Source organism: Manis pentadactyla, chromosome 13 (assembly GCF_030020395.1).
Source record: "Manis pentadactyla isolate mManPen7 chromosome 13, mManPen7.hap1, whole genome shotgun sequence".
In the NCBI taxonomy this organism is placed as follows: Eukaryota; Metazoa; Chordata; class Mammalia; order Pholidota; family Manidae; genus Manis; species Manis pentadactyla.
In genome coordinates, this window is record NC_080031.1 from 9,818,855 (window position 1) to 9,834,300 (window position 15,446).

Genomic DNA, 15,446 nt, shown 5'->3' on the forward strand with positions numbered 1-15,446 from the left:
TCATGATCTTTCAGAATGTGATAGAGCTATCCTTCTCATTGACTCTCTCAAAACTTCCTTTACCTTCTCATTCCTCAGACTATAAATGAAGGGGTTCAGAAGAGGGGTCACCATTATGATGAGGACAGCTGACACTTTGTCAAAATCCAGTGACTGGCTCTGGCTGGGCCTCACATACATGAAGATGTTGCTCCCGTAGGCGATGGAGACAACAGTGATGTGAGAAGCACAGGTGGAAAAGGCCTTCTGACGTCCCTGGGCTGACGGGATGCGCAGGATGGTAGAGATGATGTAGGTGTAGGACACAGTGGTCAACAACAGTGAAGTCAGGATGACCAAAGTGGACAATACGAAACTTAACATCTCTATGAAATGAGTGTCGATGCAGGCCACGTGTAGCAGAGGGGCGAGATCACAGAAGAAGTGACTAATTTCCCTATAACAGAAAGGCAATGTGGCCACCACAATAACTGGGTAGAGCACTGACAGGAAGGCCCCCACCCAGCATCCCAGAACCAGCAGGAGACAGAACCTGCTGTTCATGATGACGGTGTAGCGCAGGGGGTTACAGATGGCCACGTAGCGGTCATAGGACATCACAACCAAGAGGATGAACTCCACTGTCCCCAGAAAGAAGTAGAAATAAATTTGAGTGATGCATCCAGCAAAGGATATGGTTTTCTTCTCTCCTAAGAGACAAGCTAGCAACTTTGGGGCAATAGTACTTGTGAACAAAATGTCCAAAAATGATAAATTACTGAGGAAGAAGTACATTGGTGTTTGGAGACGATTGTCAGTCCATATTAAAGAAATGATGATGATATTTCCCGTCATGGTAAGCGTGTAATCCAGCAGGAGAATGACAGAGAGAAAGATCTGTTGCTCCCGGATGACAGGCAAGGCGACCAAGGTGAATTCTGTCACAGGAGTCTGGTTTCTCCCGGCCATATCTGCTTGAGGGGTGAAGAAATAAACAAAGGCAATAGGGCAGTTTTAAGATAACTTTCAACATTCCTATGTTCTTGCTGAGTATAGAACAGGCAGAACGTTCAAGAAAGAGGGGTCCTGGTCTTGTCTGCAACTGTATTATGTGGTCTTGGGCACATCAAATGACCTCACTTGGCCTCAGTTCTCATCTTTATCATCAATGGGTTGGAAAAAATTTCCTGAGGTCCCTTTAAACTTTGACTTTTTATTTATACTATTCTTGTATATTTTTTCTCTCTATTGCGATCCTTAACTCCAAATCCATTCCAGGTAGCTGAAATGTATAATTAACTGGGTATCAGTCAAGTTAATTTTGTCATACTATAGTTTAATCCTCAATAATATGGATATCTTAGCTGATAACCTCACCTCACCTCATAATTTATTGAGCAAAGAGAAGCCATGAGACACAAATTCTCTCATTATTCTTTTATTGAGATTGACTAGGGTGTCTTGATCTGAAGGATCCTCTGAAACAGCAAGAACTGGATAGGACACACTCTCGGAGATGTTGCTGAGTGTATCAAAAGTTAGGAAAGGTGTCTGGATCCATTTTCTAAATAAATAAACTAGCATGAGTTGATCTCAGAGTACCAGGACCGAGGCCAGGCTGTCAGATGTCGAAGCTTCAGTGGACTTGGAACATGAGGACTTGGGACCCAAGCCGAGGGTGACTGGGTCCTCAGTCACCTGAGAACTGGTGAGGGAGGGATAGAGAATTGAAGGAGCAGGGAACCAAAGCAGAAAGATTTGGTTTGTACCAGCAAGCGTCAGTGAGGAGCAGGGCTAACCTGTGGATCATATTTTTATAGACACATTCTATGGAACACCCATCAATGGAACATCCGTAAAGCTGGATAGCAAATCCTGAGACCTTCTCTCTGAACCCAAATCCTTGAGATGCAGAAGTGTCCCAGGCTGAGTCAGGCCCCAAGCCAGCAGGAGGAGAAGCTGATCCCTTCCAGAGGAACAGTTCCCCAAGTTAAGCCCTCAGAACGCTCAGATAGTAGGAAGCAAAGAACCTTTGGGCAAAAGATTTCCAAACACACTAACAAGTACACTACTGTAAATGAGAGTGGGCAGGAAAAAGCAAGAATAGAATAAGATATTTATTACAAGGATAACAGCATTTGGAATTGTCAGATGTATAATAGAGAAGTCTTATGTGTGAAATACTTACATAAATAAATAAAGGATGCAAAATTAAAAGTGAGAATGTTACAAAAATGTATAAGGCTCTTAAAAATGACCAAATTGACTTTTAGAAAGACCCAATGGAACTTACAGAATTAAAAAGAAAAAGATTATTGTGAAGTTTGTGAAGCAACCATTCAATTGTTTCAAGTGAGGTGAGATGGGATAAACAATGATTAGATACACTTTGAAATAGGATTAGTGAATAGGAAGATATATCAAGAGAATGTGACTTTAATGAAGCAAAGAGAGGTAGATTTCGAAAATATGGAAGTGTTCAAAGAACTGGAAGATTGTACAGGAAATTTGAATGTGTAGTTCATGTCATGGAGGAGAATATCAGAAATTTAAGAGATACTGAGATTCAAAACATGAGAGGGAGGATAGGAAGTACAGCCAGAGAGAAAGGATAGATCTCCTACATGAGGAACATCCATTAAAACAACTGCCAGTGGTTTCTGTTAACATCTTTTTATGTTGACAGATAGTAACCACACTATTTGGGGTGAGCACTTAATAATGTAGATAACTGTTGACTCACCATTTTGTGTACTTGAAACCAATGTAATATTGTGCATCAATTATGCTTCAATAAAGAAATCAAAAATAAATACAATGAGAGCCAGCTTTTGGAAGCCAAAAATTAATTAAAAATCATCTCTAAAGTGTGGTGGGAAAATAACTGTCAGTTGGAACTCAGAAATGTACATCCAGTAAGATTATTTCTGTTGCAAAATAAACATATCACATATAAAATCTTCAGGACTTGACTTTCAAGGGAAAATATAAAGTGATTTCCAAGTAGCATCACCCAAGCGTAGAGAAAATAATCTTGAGATAATTTAATATATAAAAGGGTAAATAAGCATAATGGTAAACATGTACATCAATCTAAATAGAAATTCTTTGTAAAGAGGAGTACCAATATTAAATATTTGAAGGTAAGCTAGAATTGGTATGTGGATGACAATAAGTGTAGAAAGGAAAAATTGGAGCTAATGCCTTCTTATATCTTTTGAAAAGGGATTTTATCTTATCTTAGATTTAAGTTAAATAAGCCTAATAAGTTTTCTAGGGTGATGAACATAACAATAGAAATGGAATAAAATTTCCAAGCTTGTAAAAAGGGAAGCGAGATATCTGAGAAACAAAACTCCACTATAACAAATATACAAAAATACCAACAGTCAAAGTTATCAGTTAATCCCAAATAAAAGAGAAAATTATGGAAAAAGAAACAGAAAATTGGGAGACATAAAAATAAAAACTAAGATGTAGAATCTAATTCCAAAATATAAATTTCACAATAAGGAAAATTGGACTACTTTATTTAGTTAAAAAGCAGATGTTGTAATATTATGTTAAAAATAATTCCAACTGTATTCTACTTAGTAGAGACACACAGAAAAGGCAAGAACATGAAAAAACTGAAAATAAAAGGATAAAAAAATGTATGTCAAGCCCACACTAACCCCAAATAAGCTGATTTAGTTGTACAAGGATCCCCTACTTTTTGAAAGTTTATGTTATGCTACTTCACTTTTATGAAACATCTGCCTTTGCACTTGCTTGGCTAACTGAAAGAAAGCCAGATATCTGAAGAGGATGTTCACTTTTTCAAAGAAAAGGTGAAAAGCGAAAATAGTGTTCAGTGTCTGGTCCTCAGTGAGCTGAGCTGCTGTAGAGGCAACACACATGTTGAGCCGCAGAAGTGGCCCCACGAAGCTCCGTCCCCCAGATCTGCACTCGGCATCTCAGCCTCAGGCTGCCATAGCGTTGACCTGCGTCTGTGAGCACCTGTGCTTTGTCTTGATTTATTTTGCGCATCCATTAGCAAGATGTGTCCTTAGGTATCAGAAAAGCCTAAGAAAGGTTATTTTTGGACCTGGGAACACTCAAAAATTTTTCCGTATAAAATAAAGATAATTGCTTCCTTGTTTTACAACAATTTGCCTTACGAAAGTTTTAATAAGAACACTCTACTTTCAGACAGCAGGATAACCTGTATTAGTAACTGGCAATAAAGTCATTAAGACAAAAACACATCTTTAGGGATGGGCAGGGCAACTCTATGATTAAAAGAAGGCTTCAATTCATGCTGACATTGCAATTCCAAACATGTATGTAACTAATAAACATCTTCAACACACAGAAAGAAAAAAATGTAGAACTGTAAGAAGAATGTATCATTATAGTGGACAATTTCAATAAAACCATCTCTCAAAAAATCAGGAAACATAGATAGTATGAACGGCACTGTAAAGAAATTGGATATAATGGACTTCTATGACATTATGCATTCAGATAATACAAAATATACATGCTTATCAAACACACATGAAAAATTAAAAGACATTAACATACACTTCACCACAAAGTATGCCTCCAAAAATTTCAGACTAGGTACCAGAAATCCCAAAACACTTAATTAGTTAAAAACAAAATTATATGTTAAAAATATTCACATTTTGGAAATTAAGGAATACCCTTCCAGAAAATTCAGGGATCAAAAAGAAAATAACAATGCAAATAAAAACCAAAACTGAATACATATCAAAATTTGTAAAATATAGCAAAGTGATTCTATGAGGGACTTTTATAGATTTAAAATTCATTTCTGAAAGAAGATAGATTGAATTAGAAAATCTTAGAAAAAATTATTAAAAGTAACATAAAATGTAGATGAAAACAGACATAGATTAAAGCAGAAATCAATAACATGGAAAACAAAAATCAAAATGATTGTTAATAAAGAGAGGAAAATTTAGCATTCCCATCTTCTCAAAGGCCTTGATTTCTATCTTTAGGTTTTCTGTCTTTCTGCCCTAAGGTGCATAAAGTATTTAAATGGCACCAAAAGAATATGCATCATCTATTTATTAGATGCAAAATTTTCTTGGTGATTTTTGTACTTGCAGTTTTTGTTTCCATACCACCTTTTTTTAAAGCTATCAGTTTCTGATACATGTGTATTAAATCATCTTTATGATTGATTTTGAATGTCATACTTTTGTTAGTAAAGGTTTTAAACTATTTCAGTAAAGGTTTTATCAGTAAAGGTTTTGAACTATTTTAAGGCCCTGCTATTTCTTAAGTATAATTTCAGCAAGTGTTTGAAGTAGGAAGTAGGTATTACTGTGGTCTGCATTTTGCACAGGAAAAAATGGAAATTAGCAGAGATTAAATAACTTACCTAAACTGCCATAGCTAGTATGTGGTACATCCAGATTCAATTCCAGTCCTGACGGACTCCAAATACTTGCATTCTCAGATATGGGCATGCTACAGTCTCTAACCTCACTTTTGTAGAGAGATGAATTAAAGTCACAAAGTCCCTGCTTATGGTCTAAATGAGCAATAAGTCACATAAAGCTGATTCAGGACTCAGCCCTCTAGTTTTATCAATACAGAAATGTTCATTTCACTTCCATGTTCTGTGCTTGGGAATGCTGTTTTAGTAACTGAGTAGTTGAGTAACTGGAATTCAAAGCTCTAAAATCATGTATTTCTATCAAGGTCTAAATATCAGTACCAATATCAATCAATATCAATATCCTTCTAGCCTGAAGGTCTCACTGTGGGTGGCCTGTTGCATCATTGTACAGCTCTGTCACAAAATCCATCATTACCTTGACTTGGAATCTACTTGATGGTTGTTTCTATGTGTTTACCCTGAAACCTCCAAACCATTGGAACTTTGAAATTCTACCTCTTTTCCTATATCTGGGATGTGATGTGAATTCATCCCTCTACGAAAACAGACCATGAATAAGCAGTGATATTTGACGATTTGCTTGCTCTTAAGGATTTAATTGAGAATAGCTCTTGGGAATATGAGGTGAAAGAGGTTAATTACTATTATTGTAATCAAGAATGTTAACTCTGAAATATCAATCACGAAGTTTAGTTGGAGATGCCAAATAGTATGTTCAGGACTCCAGGGGAATTATCTCATGTTTTTTTAAATTCAGTTAATAAAAGCTTAGTGGCCAGTTTTACAGGTTTAGAAAACTGAAACAGAAAACTTTTGATATCCCCAAATAATTGACAAAGTTGTGTCATGCTTTCCATTCCCTGGAATGCTGGCAATAATGGTCCTTCCAATGTTCTGAGAATGGTAAAATTTCCTCTTTCTCTGTTAAAATAGAGAAAAATTCTTCTATTCGTGCCCAAACCAATAAAAGGTGACTTTCTCTTTCTATATTATAGTAGTCTGTACATAATCCTTATGTTAGCCTAAAAATATTAGGCTTGTGAATTGGGGTGATGGTTAGGTGGTAATAAATGAGCACAGACAGTTTCTATATAGGCCACCTGGAATTTCCAAAAGGCACGAGGCAGCGACATTCCCAAGCAGCCAGACGTGGAGCAAAGAGCCCAGCTGGCACTGTGTGCTGACTGTGTGCCCTGTGTGTACGCTGACCATGTGCCCGTTTGCGTGCTGACTGTGTGCCCTGTGTGCGCGCTTTGCATTGTGGGCTCTTGTCTACTCCATTTAGTTGAACATCACAAACCTAATTTATGGAAACCATCAATTTCCTCCTATCCAAGTCCTGGAACTTGTACATTTTTACCTATGAAAAGTCTATTTTTAATCAACTGTTGGAGTAGGTTAAAAAAAATCCAACCATATTTTAGTTACTGGAGAAACATCGAAAACAGAAGCAGAAATAATTATCGAAAAATAAAAGGGTAGAAAAGAAATATACAAGGCAAACATTAACCAAACTTGATATATATTATAGTTCCCAATGAATATGCACCCTTTTTTTAAATAAGAGGATTCCATCCCGTTTTCACACTATGTGCCATGCTTTAGGAAATGGTATGTGAATGTACCTAAAGTACTCATTGTCCAAGCTAAAGTGTGAGCTATTGTTCTATCACCTCTGTCACAAGAACCATGTGTCTCTGCTAGGGGCTCTGCTTCAACCTGAATCTGAATTGGGACCTTCTGTGGAGCAGAGACAGAGCAGATTGGGAGCCATCAACATGTATTATGGATGAGAAAGAAAACTTTTTTTGTGTGTATTAGCCTTTGAAATTTGTTAATGCAACATAATATAAACTGACTAATATACTAATGTTTGGTGTAGGGTGGGAAAGCAACTGCCAACCTAGAATCTAAGTTCAGAAAAAAAAAATCCATAAAAAATAAAGGTGAAATAAAGATTCAGGTCAAAAAACCCTGAGAGTGTTCATTGTCGGCACATCTGCACTAAAAAAAGAAATAGTAATGATAGTTATAATATAGAAAAAGATCTAAGGTAATAATTTAGATACGTAGAAAAAAATTAATAGTAACCTAGAAGGTGAATATTTGGGCAATATGAATGAATTTTGTCTTTACAGAGCAATCATGATGATTATATAAAGGCTTAAATAATTTATACTAAAAATTCATGGTAAATTAATGTCAAATGAAACTAAGGATTCTAAATTCTAACACAGTTGGGGAATTGATGAATAATTATTTGTACCAAAGATGCATGTTTTTAGGTTTTGTCATAACCACCAAGAATATGGTAAAACCATGTATGACTGGAAGTTAATACAGGGAAAAATAAAATACTAAAATAGTTTGCTTAAGCCGTTGAAGAACAACAAACATACAACTGGTTGGTTAATAGAAAACAGCAGTGAGATGGTAGATCCAAACCCAAATAGGTTGTGTGTTACATGTTAATGTGCTAAATTTTCTGATTAAAATATGTAAATCATTAAAATAGATAGAAATCCCAACTATGTGCTGTTATACAAGACCTTAACTATAAGGGCACAGATTTGTTGAAAGTGAAAGAATTGAAAAAAAGATGCACAATGCAAACTCTGAGAGAAAATGTAAGTGTAATTATATTAATATAAAATGAAGTGGACTTAATGACGATAAATTACTAGACCTAAAGATGGATACTTTGAAATATAACAATTCTAAATCTGTACCTACCAAAAACTCTGGCTTCCGAATATAGCAAGCAAATGCTGGTAGAATAAGTAGGAGAAATAGACAAATTCATATTTCTAGTGGGAGGTTTAATGATATTTCTGTAAGAGATGATAGAATAAGCAGGCCAAAAAAGTTTAGTGAGTGTAAATAAGACCTGAATAATACAACAAGCAATCTGATCTAACGAATAATCCACTTCATATTGCAACCACCAATGACAAGATACATTTTTAAAAAGAGATCTGTGGAATATTTCCTACAACTATCCATGTTCTGGACCAGAAAGCACAAGTCAACACATTTCAAAGAACGGAGAACACTGATCCTGTGTTGACTGTAGAGGCAGTAAACTAAAAGTCAATATCAAAAATAACTACAAAATCGCTAACTTCTTAGAAATTAAATGAAACTTTTCTGAACAACAGGGTGGTCTAAGGAAGAAAACAATATAAAAATAGGATAGTTTTGAATACAGTGATATACAATTCTTTCAAGGAATTCTTGTCCCTTTTCTCCTGTTTTGAGTTGGGCAAAGCAAAGTCGAGCACTTTCTATCACCTGTCCTTCAAGTAGCCACCAGAGGTTAGGACAGACAAACACAGGTCTTTGAGAATATTACCTGGTCTGTTTCTTTCAGGACCAGGAACTGTGACTACACGGAGAACATGGGCTGTCATCTTCCAGTCCGTCAGTGAGCCAGGGAGGGGTATGGAGGGCAAGAAATGTCCCAGAGCCTTACTACCATGGCAAAGTTGTCTCTTGACTCACGTTCACATGGTGGCTGTGAACATTTGACTGTTTATCATAGTTCTAACAAAAGTGATTCTGACAGTGTATGATGATTTTTCAATGTTTCTGTGGAGGGATGGGACGTTGGAGCTATTTCGTCATTTTCACTGATGTCATTCCCATTTGGGTCTTTGTAGTGTATTTGATTTTTCTTTTCTTCAGGCTTGCTTTCACCTTTACATCCTTTCATAAGAGCTGTTTCAAATTTCTTCTCTGCAAGTTCCATGATCTCTATTATTTCTGTGTCTGTTTCCACTAATGGATTTTATCAGGTGCTTGCTGATGAGACATGTTTTGTTACCCCCTGCATGTCTGGGGATTTTCTATTCTATGCCAACATTGCTAGTATTGCATTGTTGCATATTTGGATTGTACTGTGTTACCTTAACAAGTGTTGGATTTATTTTTTGAGACAATGATTTGTTGATCAGTTTGAACATTTTCAGGCTTTACTTTTACATCCTTTTTAAAAAGGCAGGTCTCGGAGAGCCTTTGCTGCAGGGAAAATTTAGCTTTCTTGTTTACTCATGACATTTCTGATTCTCCTAATTGTTCAAAAAGACCATTCTTCTCTGGTTGGATACATTTGGAACACCTGCCAGATCTCTGTGAGCCTTGAGAAGTGTTCACCTTATAGCTTCCCACCAAGTATTATTTTCCTAGCTTTGCTGAGTGCCTTCCTATGCATTCGCCTTCAATCACTCAAGGTAATTAATTCCCTGTGATTTATGGAGCCATCTCTTTCTGTAAGACAGCCATGCTCTCTGATGTTGTATACCAAATATTCTAAATACCTTCACCTTCCCAAAGTCTGTCTCCTAACACAGTAACATTACAGAGTTCTGCGTGGGATCCCCTTCTCTGAATGGTGGGGTATGGAAATGCCTGCAGACAGAAAGTCAAGGTGATTATATGGGTCATATGCTGCTCTTCTATCTGAGATCAAACTCCTGGAATACCTACTGCCTGAAGTCTCAAAACATTTTTAAAAGGTATTTTGTTTTTTTAGAACTTAACCCTGATCTCAGTTATTTTATCATCCTTGGTGTGGAAGTTTCTCATTTGTTAGAGTTTCAAATTATTTTGACTTAGAGGCTATTTCAGAGGAGTTTGGTTTTTTTGTGCTCAAACTACACCTACAGATTTCAGTTTTATTGTGTTGTGGTTAATGAGTTTTCTGCTTTTGTGAATTTACTGATTTTTTTCCTTCAGAGACTTACATAAATAGACAAGCTGCAATATGGTGGCAGCAATGGCAGCCTGAATTCCGAGGAACCGGTGTGGTTTCTGATGCTTCAAAATTGAGCAAAAAGATTGGATAGGTTTATCCTTGATTTTTCTCTATTTAAAGATTGAAGTACTGAAGCCATGGGAATAAAGGTTCAGTGTCCTCGATGCTTTTTTGACATTGCCACTAATAATCAACCTGCTGGAAGAGTTGGCTTTGAATTATTTTCTGATGTGTGCCCCAAAACATGTGAGAACTTTCGTTGTCTTTGTACAGGCAAAAAAGGGACATGGAAATCTACTCAGAAGCCATTACACTATAAGTTGTCTCTTTCACAGAGTTGTCAAAGATTTTATGGTTCAAGGTGGTGACTTCAGTGAAGGAAATGGACGAGGAGGAGAATCTACTTACAGCGGATTTTTTGGAGATGAAAGTTTTACTGTTAAATACAACAATTTCTCTTGTCAATGGCCAACAGAGGGAAGGATACAAATGGTTCACAATTCTTCATAGCAACGAAACCAACTCCTCATTTAGATGGCCGTCAGGTTGTTTTTGGTCAAGTGATTTCTGGTCAAGAAGTTGTAAGAGATAGAAAACCGGAAAACAGACGCAGCTAGAAAATTATATAATTAGTTTTTATACATCGTGGCTAGAAAACAAAGAGGTATTCCCAGGAGTGTATGTGTGTGTGTGTGTGTGTGTGTGTATATATATATATATATATATATATATATGTAACATTTAAAATTATGTTTATCATACTTTCAAAAGAAAGCAGAGACGGTTATAATCCTGAATCTCTGACTGCCCCAGCAGCTGTCTCAATGCCTCCAAAATTTAAACTCAGATAAATACAAAGAGAACATCCAAGATACAAGTGCTTTTGAGCCATAGCTAGGATTTTGTCCTCAAGTCACTATGTAGTTTCTCAACCTAGAGAACTGTACTATTCTATGTACGAGCTCCAAGGAAAATCAGGAAAAGTCAGTAAAATCTACAAGGAAATTAGGTTTCTTTTTATTTCTCATTATTGCTTAATGATAGTGACAGCTTTGGAGCACCATTTAAAAGAATTTGGAAGCTGCATCTGTATTTATTGGAGTACCACAGTATAAAAGCAAGGTCCCCAGGGCTATGCATAAGATTAAATCATGCGTGCCAACTATGTCTCATCGCTGGCTTAACCTGTTTCGTGCCTCCTCTCAATTTTCTCAATTGATCTTCTGCACATTGGTGAGGGATATCGTTTATGTAGGAAATGATTCCAAACCCAGCTTATCCTATCAGTCGCGTGGGAGACACATTCCATGAGGGAGGTATAGCCCAAAGAGTTATAAACGCTTTAAATAAAACATAACTTACCTTCTTCTTTTAAAAGATACTAGCATTTTTAGTAATGTCTATATAATTGCTTTGCAAATTTTGGTTTCTTTGAGGGATGGGGAAGGCGTTAGAGGGTTTTTTTTTAATTGTATAAGAAAACTTTGCTTACAATGAATACTTGAAATGAGTTTTTTTTCTAATAATGATAGTTGTACACTAACTCTATTAATATATTTGTCTTTGTTTTGGTTGCTTAGGAACACAAACAGATATGAAGCTCAAACATTTGCAACTACTTAGGCTTTTATCATCCAGTTCTGCTTTTTTCTTTTGAATGGTCTTGGTTTACTATTATATTTTCCTATTTTCTAAATTTTATTTTAATCTTACCAAATTTATCCACAGGCATCCCACTTTGAATTCAACAGCAAATATTACTGATTCAATGTCAGAAATGTGTTTTGAACCCATCCAATATTTTTCCATCTCTATTGCCATTACTCTAATTAAAATTACATCTTTTCTTGCCAATCAATTGATTTCAAAGCTCACCAATTATTAATTTCAATAGACTCAAAGTGTTCTCTGAGTTTTCAGTCTAGCCAATAGCCCCTCCTTCCTCTGTAGTACTACTTTCTCAAACCCACACAAATACACACACACCCCTGTATATTTTCTAATAAAAAAATTAGAAGATATTTAAAAAGTGAAACTAGATTATATCACTGCGCTTTTAAAACATACCACTGCCTTCCTTTTTGTACTTAAACTCCTTACATTATCTGGCATTTGCCTACTTACATAACTACTTCTCATATCTGTTTCCTTTCTTTGACTATTCTTCAGCCATATTGCCTTCTGTGTTTTTGGAATATGGCAAAGTTTGTTCCAGCCTTGGTACTTTGTAATTGTTGCTGTCCTTCTGTTTTTGCATAACTTTACTTTTCTCTTCATATAGGTTTCATCTCAAATGTCTCTTCTTCAAGAATCTCTATCAAGAGTTGCTCTTAACCCAGAGTTATATGGCTCAGTTTTTTCAAAATCTACCTATTTCTGTAATTTTCACGTTCACTTAGTTACTTCTGTATTATCTGCTACTCCTCCACTCACCTTGCCTATCAATTGAACATAAGATGATATCTTATCAGAGTCCATGATAAGCACATGTTTAAAAATGAATTAATTAGCATATTGTATTTCCTATACAGTGTATCATCATCACTGATTGTGTAAGAGTTTATTTTTGAAAGCCATAAACTTTTTCATTATGTTTAATTTAAAACATACTATAAGAAGGAAATTAAAGGCACTTAACTCTCAGCCTAGAGAGAAAATACCAATTCCAGAGAAATAGAGAGGTAAACTACTGCATATATACTAGTCAAGTTGAAAAAACATATTTATTTCAGTCTGTATAAGTATGATCTTCTCATCTAGATGTTCTAAATCTTATCCTTGGATCACCTGATGTCAAGCACTGCGACTGTATTAACTTAGTCCTTTGCTGCATCTTCTTCATTGAATCCACTTTGATATAACACTGACCTTTAAGAAATCTTTTACAAGAAACAAGAAAACTTCTTCCACATTTTTTGTAAAGTTGTTGTCATGATTCCCACCATTCTGCTCAATATTGCCATCAGCTAAATCTCTTTTTGAGTGAGATAAACAAGAGGAAAGACTTGGTTTCCCCAAAAGAATTTGGTGTTTTTTTTTCCTGATATGACTATGCAGTACATCATGATTTTGTTTTCCTTTTTGGCCTAGATTCTGGAAACTAAAGGCATACATTGAAGCTCAATCCCAGGAATGGCATTACACTTTAAATTTAAAATATTTGCTACTTCTCACTGTCATTGTTGTCTTATATTTTATTAATCTTATGTGTGAGTATATTCAGTAATCTGGACTTACACACATTCAGAAATATATGTTATATATATATATATATATTATTTCATCTCACTTCAAATTACTTTTAAAGAGTCAGGGTATACATACATACATAATATGCTTATGAATACATAAATACATACATCTTAATAGAAAACCTATTCCTTATGAAGATATTTTTCTCCTTAAGAGTTTCAACAGTGCATTTTTCACTTCCTTGTTCCTCAAACTATATATCAGGGGATTCAACATGGGTATCACAGTGGTGTAAAATACTGAGGACGCTTTCTCCTGGGTGGTTGCAGACGCAGGTTTGAGATACATGGACATGAGAGACCCATAAAATACAAGAACGGCTGTCAAGTGGGAGCTGCAGGTGCTGAAGGCTTTGGACCTGCCCTCCTTTGAGTGGATGTGGAGGATGCTGGAAAGGATCAAAGCATAAGAAATGATGATTGTCAGGCTGGTGACTACCATGTTAAACCCACCAATGACAAAAATCAAAAGCTCATCAATATAAGTGTTGGAGCAGGAGAGTTTAATAAGAGGGAGAATGTCACAGAAATAATGTTTAATGATATTTGAGCCACGAAAAGTCAACCTTAATATGCAACCTCCGTGAATCACAGCATCAGTCAATCCTACTGAGAAGACAGCAGCCACCAGCAGAGAACAGACCCTGGGGGACATGATGACCTTGTAGAGCAGCGGGTTGCAGATGGCCACATAGCGATCATAGGCCATTGCTGCCAACATGTAGCATTCAGAAATGATGAAAACACAGAAAAAAAAAAGCTGAGTCATACATCCAGAATAGGAGATAGCTTTATCACTGCATAAAAATCCTGCCAGCATTTTGGGCGTGATGACAGAAGAATAGCAGAGGTCTATAAAAGACAAGCTACTGAGGAAGTAGTACATAGGGGTGTGAAGTTGAGAACTCAGCCCAATTATTGAGATCATGCCCAGGTTTCCCACCACAGTAACTATATAAATTCCCAAGAAGAGACAGAACAGGGGCCGCTGAAGGTCTGGCTGGTCAGTTAATCCCAGAAGAATGAATTCCGTCATTGTGGAATGATTTCCTACATCCATTTTCCTCTGAAAAATCTGCGGAGATGAGAGGAGAGAGTCAAATTAGACAGGCAGGATCCTAGATGGTCTCCAGTTCCCTGCAGCCCATGTATTTTTACCTATGAAAACACTGAGCGGACGTTATTTCATCCCTTTGACACTAAGCATGTGCCTCCACTGATGTGCAAGGATTTTGGCCCAACAAAAAGTCGGCACTCAGATAAAACAGTGATCCTGTTTTTGTCCACAGAATTTATATATAAGTATATATAAGGTTTTAACTATCAGTAAACTTTCACATGCTCTTCAGTATCTCAAATTCTTTTGCCAAGTACAAAATCTTTAATTCCAGACTTGATAAGATGAAAGGCATGGAGAGTTTTTCTAAAGCAAATCAGCTAAAGAGGCTCATAAAGCTAAAGAGGCTAAAGAGGCTGTGGACTGAGAAAATACACTTGTCCTGACACACCTGCCTAGGGTTGACTCTCCCCCCAGGATTTCCTACAGAGAAGGTGTTCATTGTAAAGGTCAACTTTGATTTCCACGTCAAGTTTCTGAGGGTGCTCAGCAGAATATTAATTCTAAGGAGATGTTAATAGGTGTTATATAAAATAAATAGCCTGGCATCATATGATTTCAGACATGCAGAATTACACAAAGTTCAACAGGTTTCTTAACTGCAGGATATTTCATACTCTCCTAGAGGGTTATGTAACATAATATTTTCCACACTTATTTGATGATAGACCCTCTCACCTACTTTTTAACAAAATGTATGGTAGCCCTAGTGTGCCTCAGAACATTTTAGGAAGCTGTAGTTTGATTTGTGTGTTTGTTTAATTTTTAATCCAATCATAAGGTGATTTCCAGGTGGGAAGCTTATTCTCTTGAACACTTCAGTGCAGCAGGAGGTTGGTAGGTCGAGGACCTCCCAGTTTACGCCTTCTGAATCTCTGGCCATCCTCTGGGCTACGCCCACCTCTCTCACCAAGACCAGCAAGCATGACT

At 36.5% G+C, this 15,446-nt stretch overlaps 2 protein-coding genes across 2 annotated transcripts; both read right to left on the minus strand.

Annotated features, from left to right (window-relative positions):
- Window positions 1–988, minus strand: LOC118934571 (olfactory receptor 6M1-like). Its single transcript, XM_036930177.2, has one exon. The coding sequence runs from the start codon at window positions 946–948 to the stop codon at window positions 1–3; it is 948 nt and encodes a 315-aa protein (XP_036786072.2). The 5' UTR covers window positions 949–988.
- Window positions 989–13,529: 12,541 nt separating this feature from the next.
- On the minus strand, window positions 13,530–14,459 carry LOC118934611 (olfactory receptor 8D4). The gene has a single exon (XM_036930239.2). It carries the CDS (start codon window positions 14,457–14,459, stop codon window positions 13,530–13,532), a length of 930 nt encoding a protein of 309 aa, XP_036786134.2.
- Between the last annotated feature and the right edge of the window lie 987 nt (window positions 14,460–15,446).

Coding starts and splice junctions, on each gene's coding strand:
- LOC118934611 (XM_036930239.2), bottom strand. CDS start 14,459: ATGGATGTAGGAAATCATTCCACAATGACGGAATTCATTCTTCTGGGA.
- LOC118934571 (XM_036930177.2), bottom strand. CDS start 948: ATGGCCGGGAGAAACCAGACTCCTGTGACAGAATTCACCTTGGTCGCC.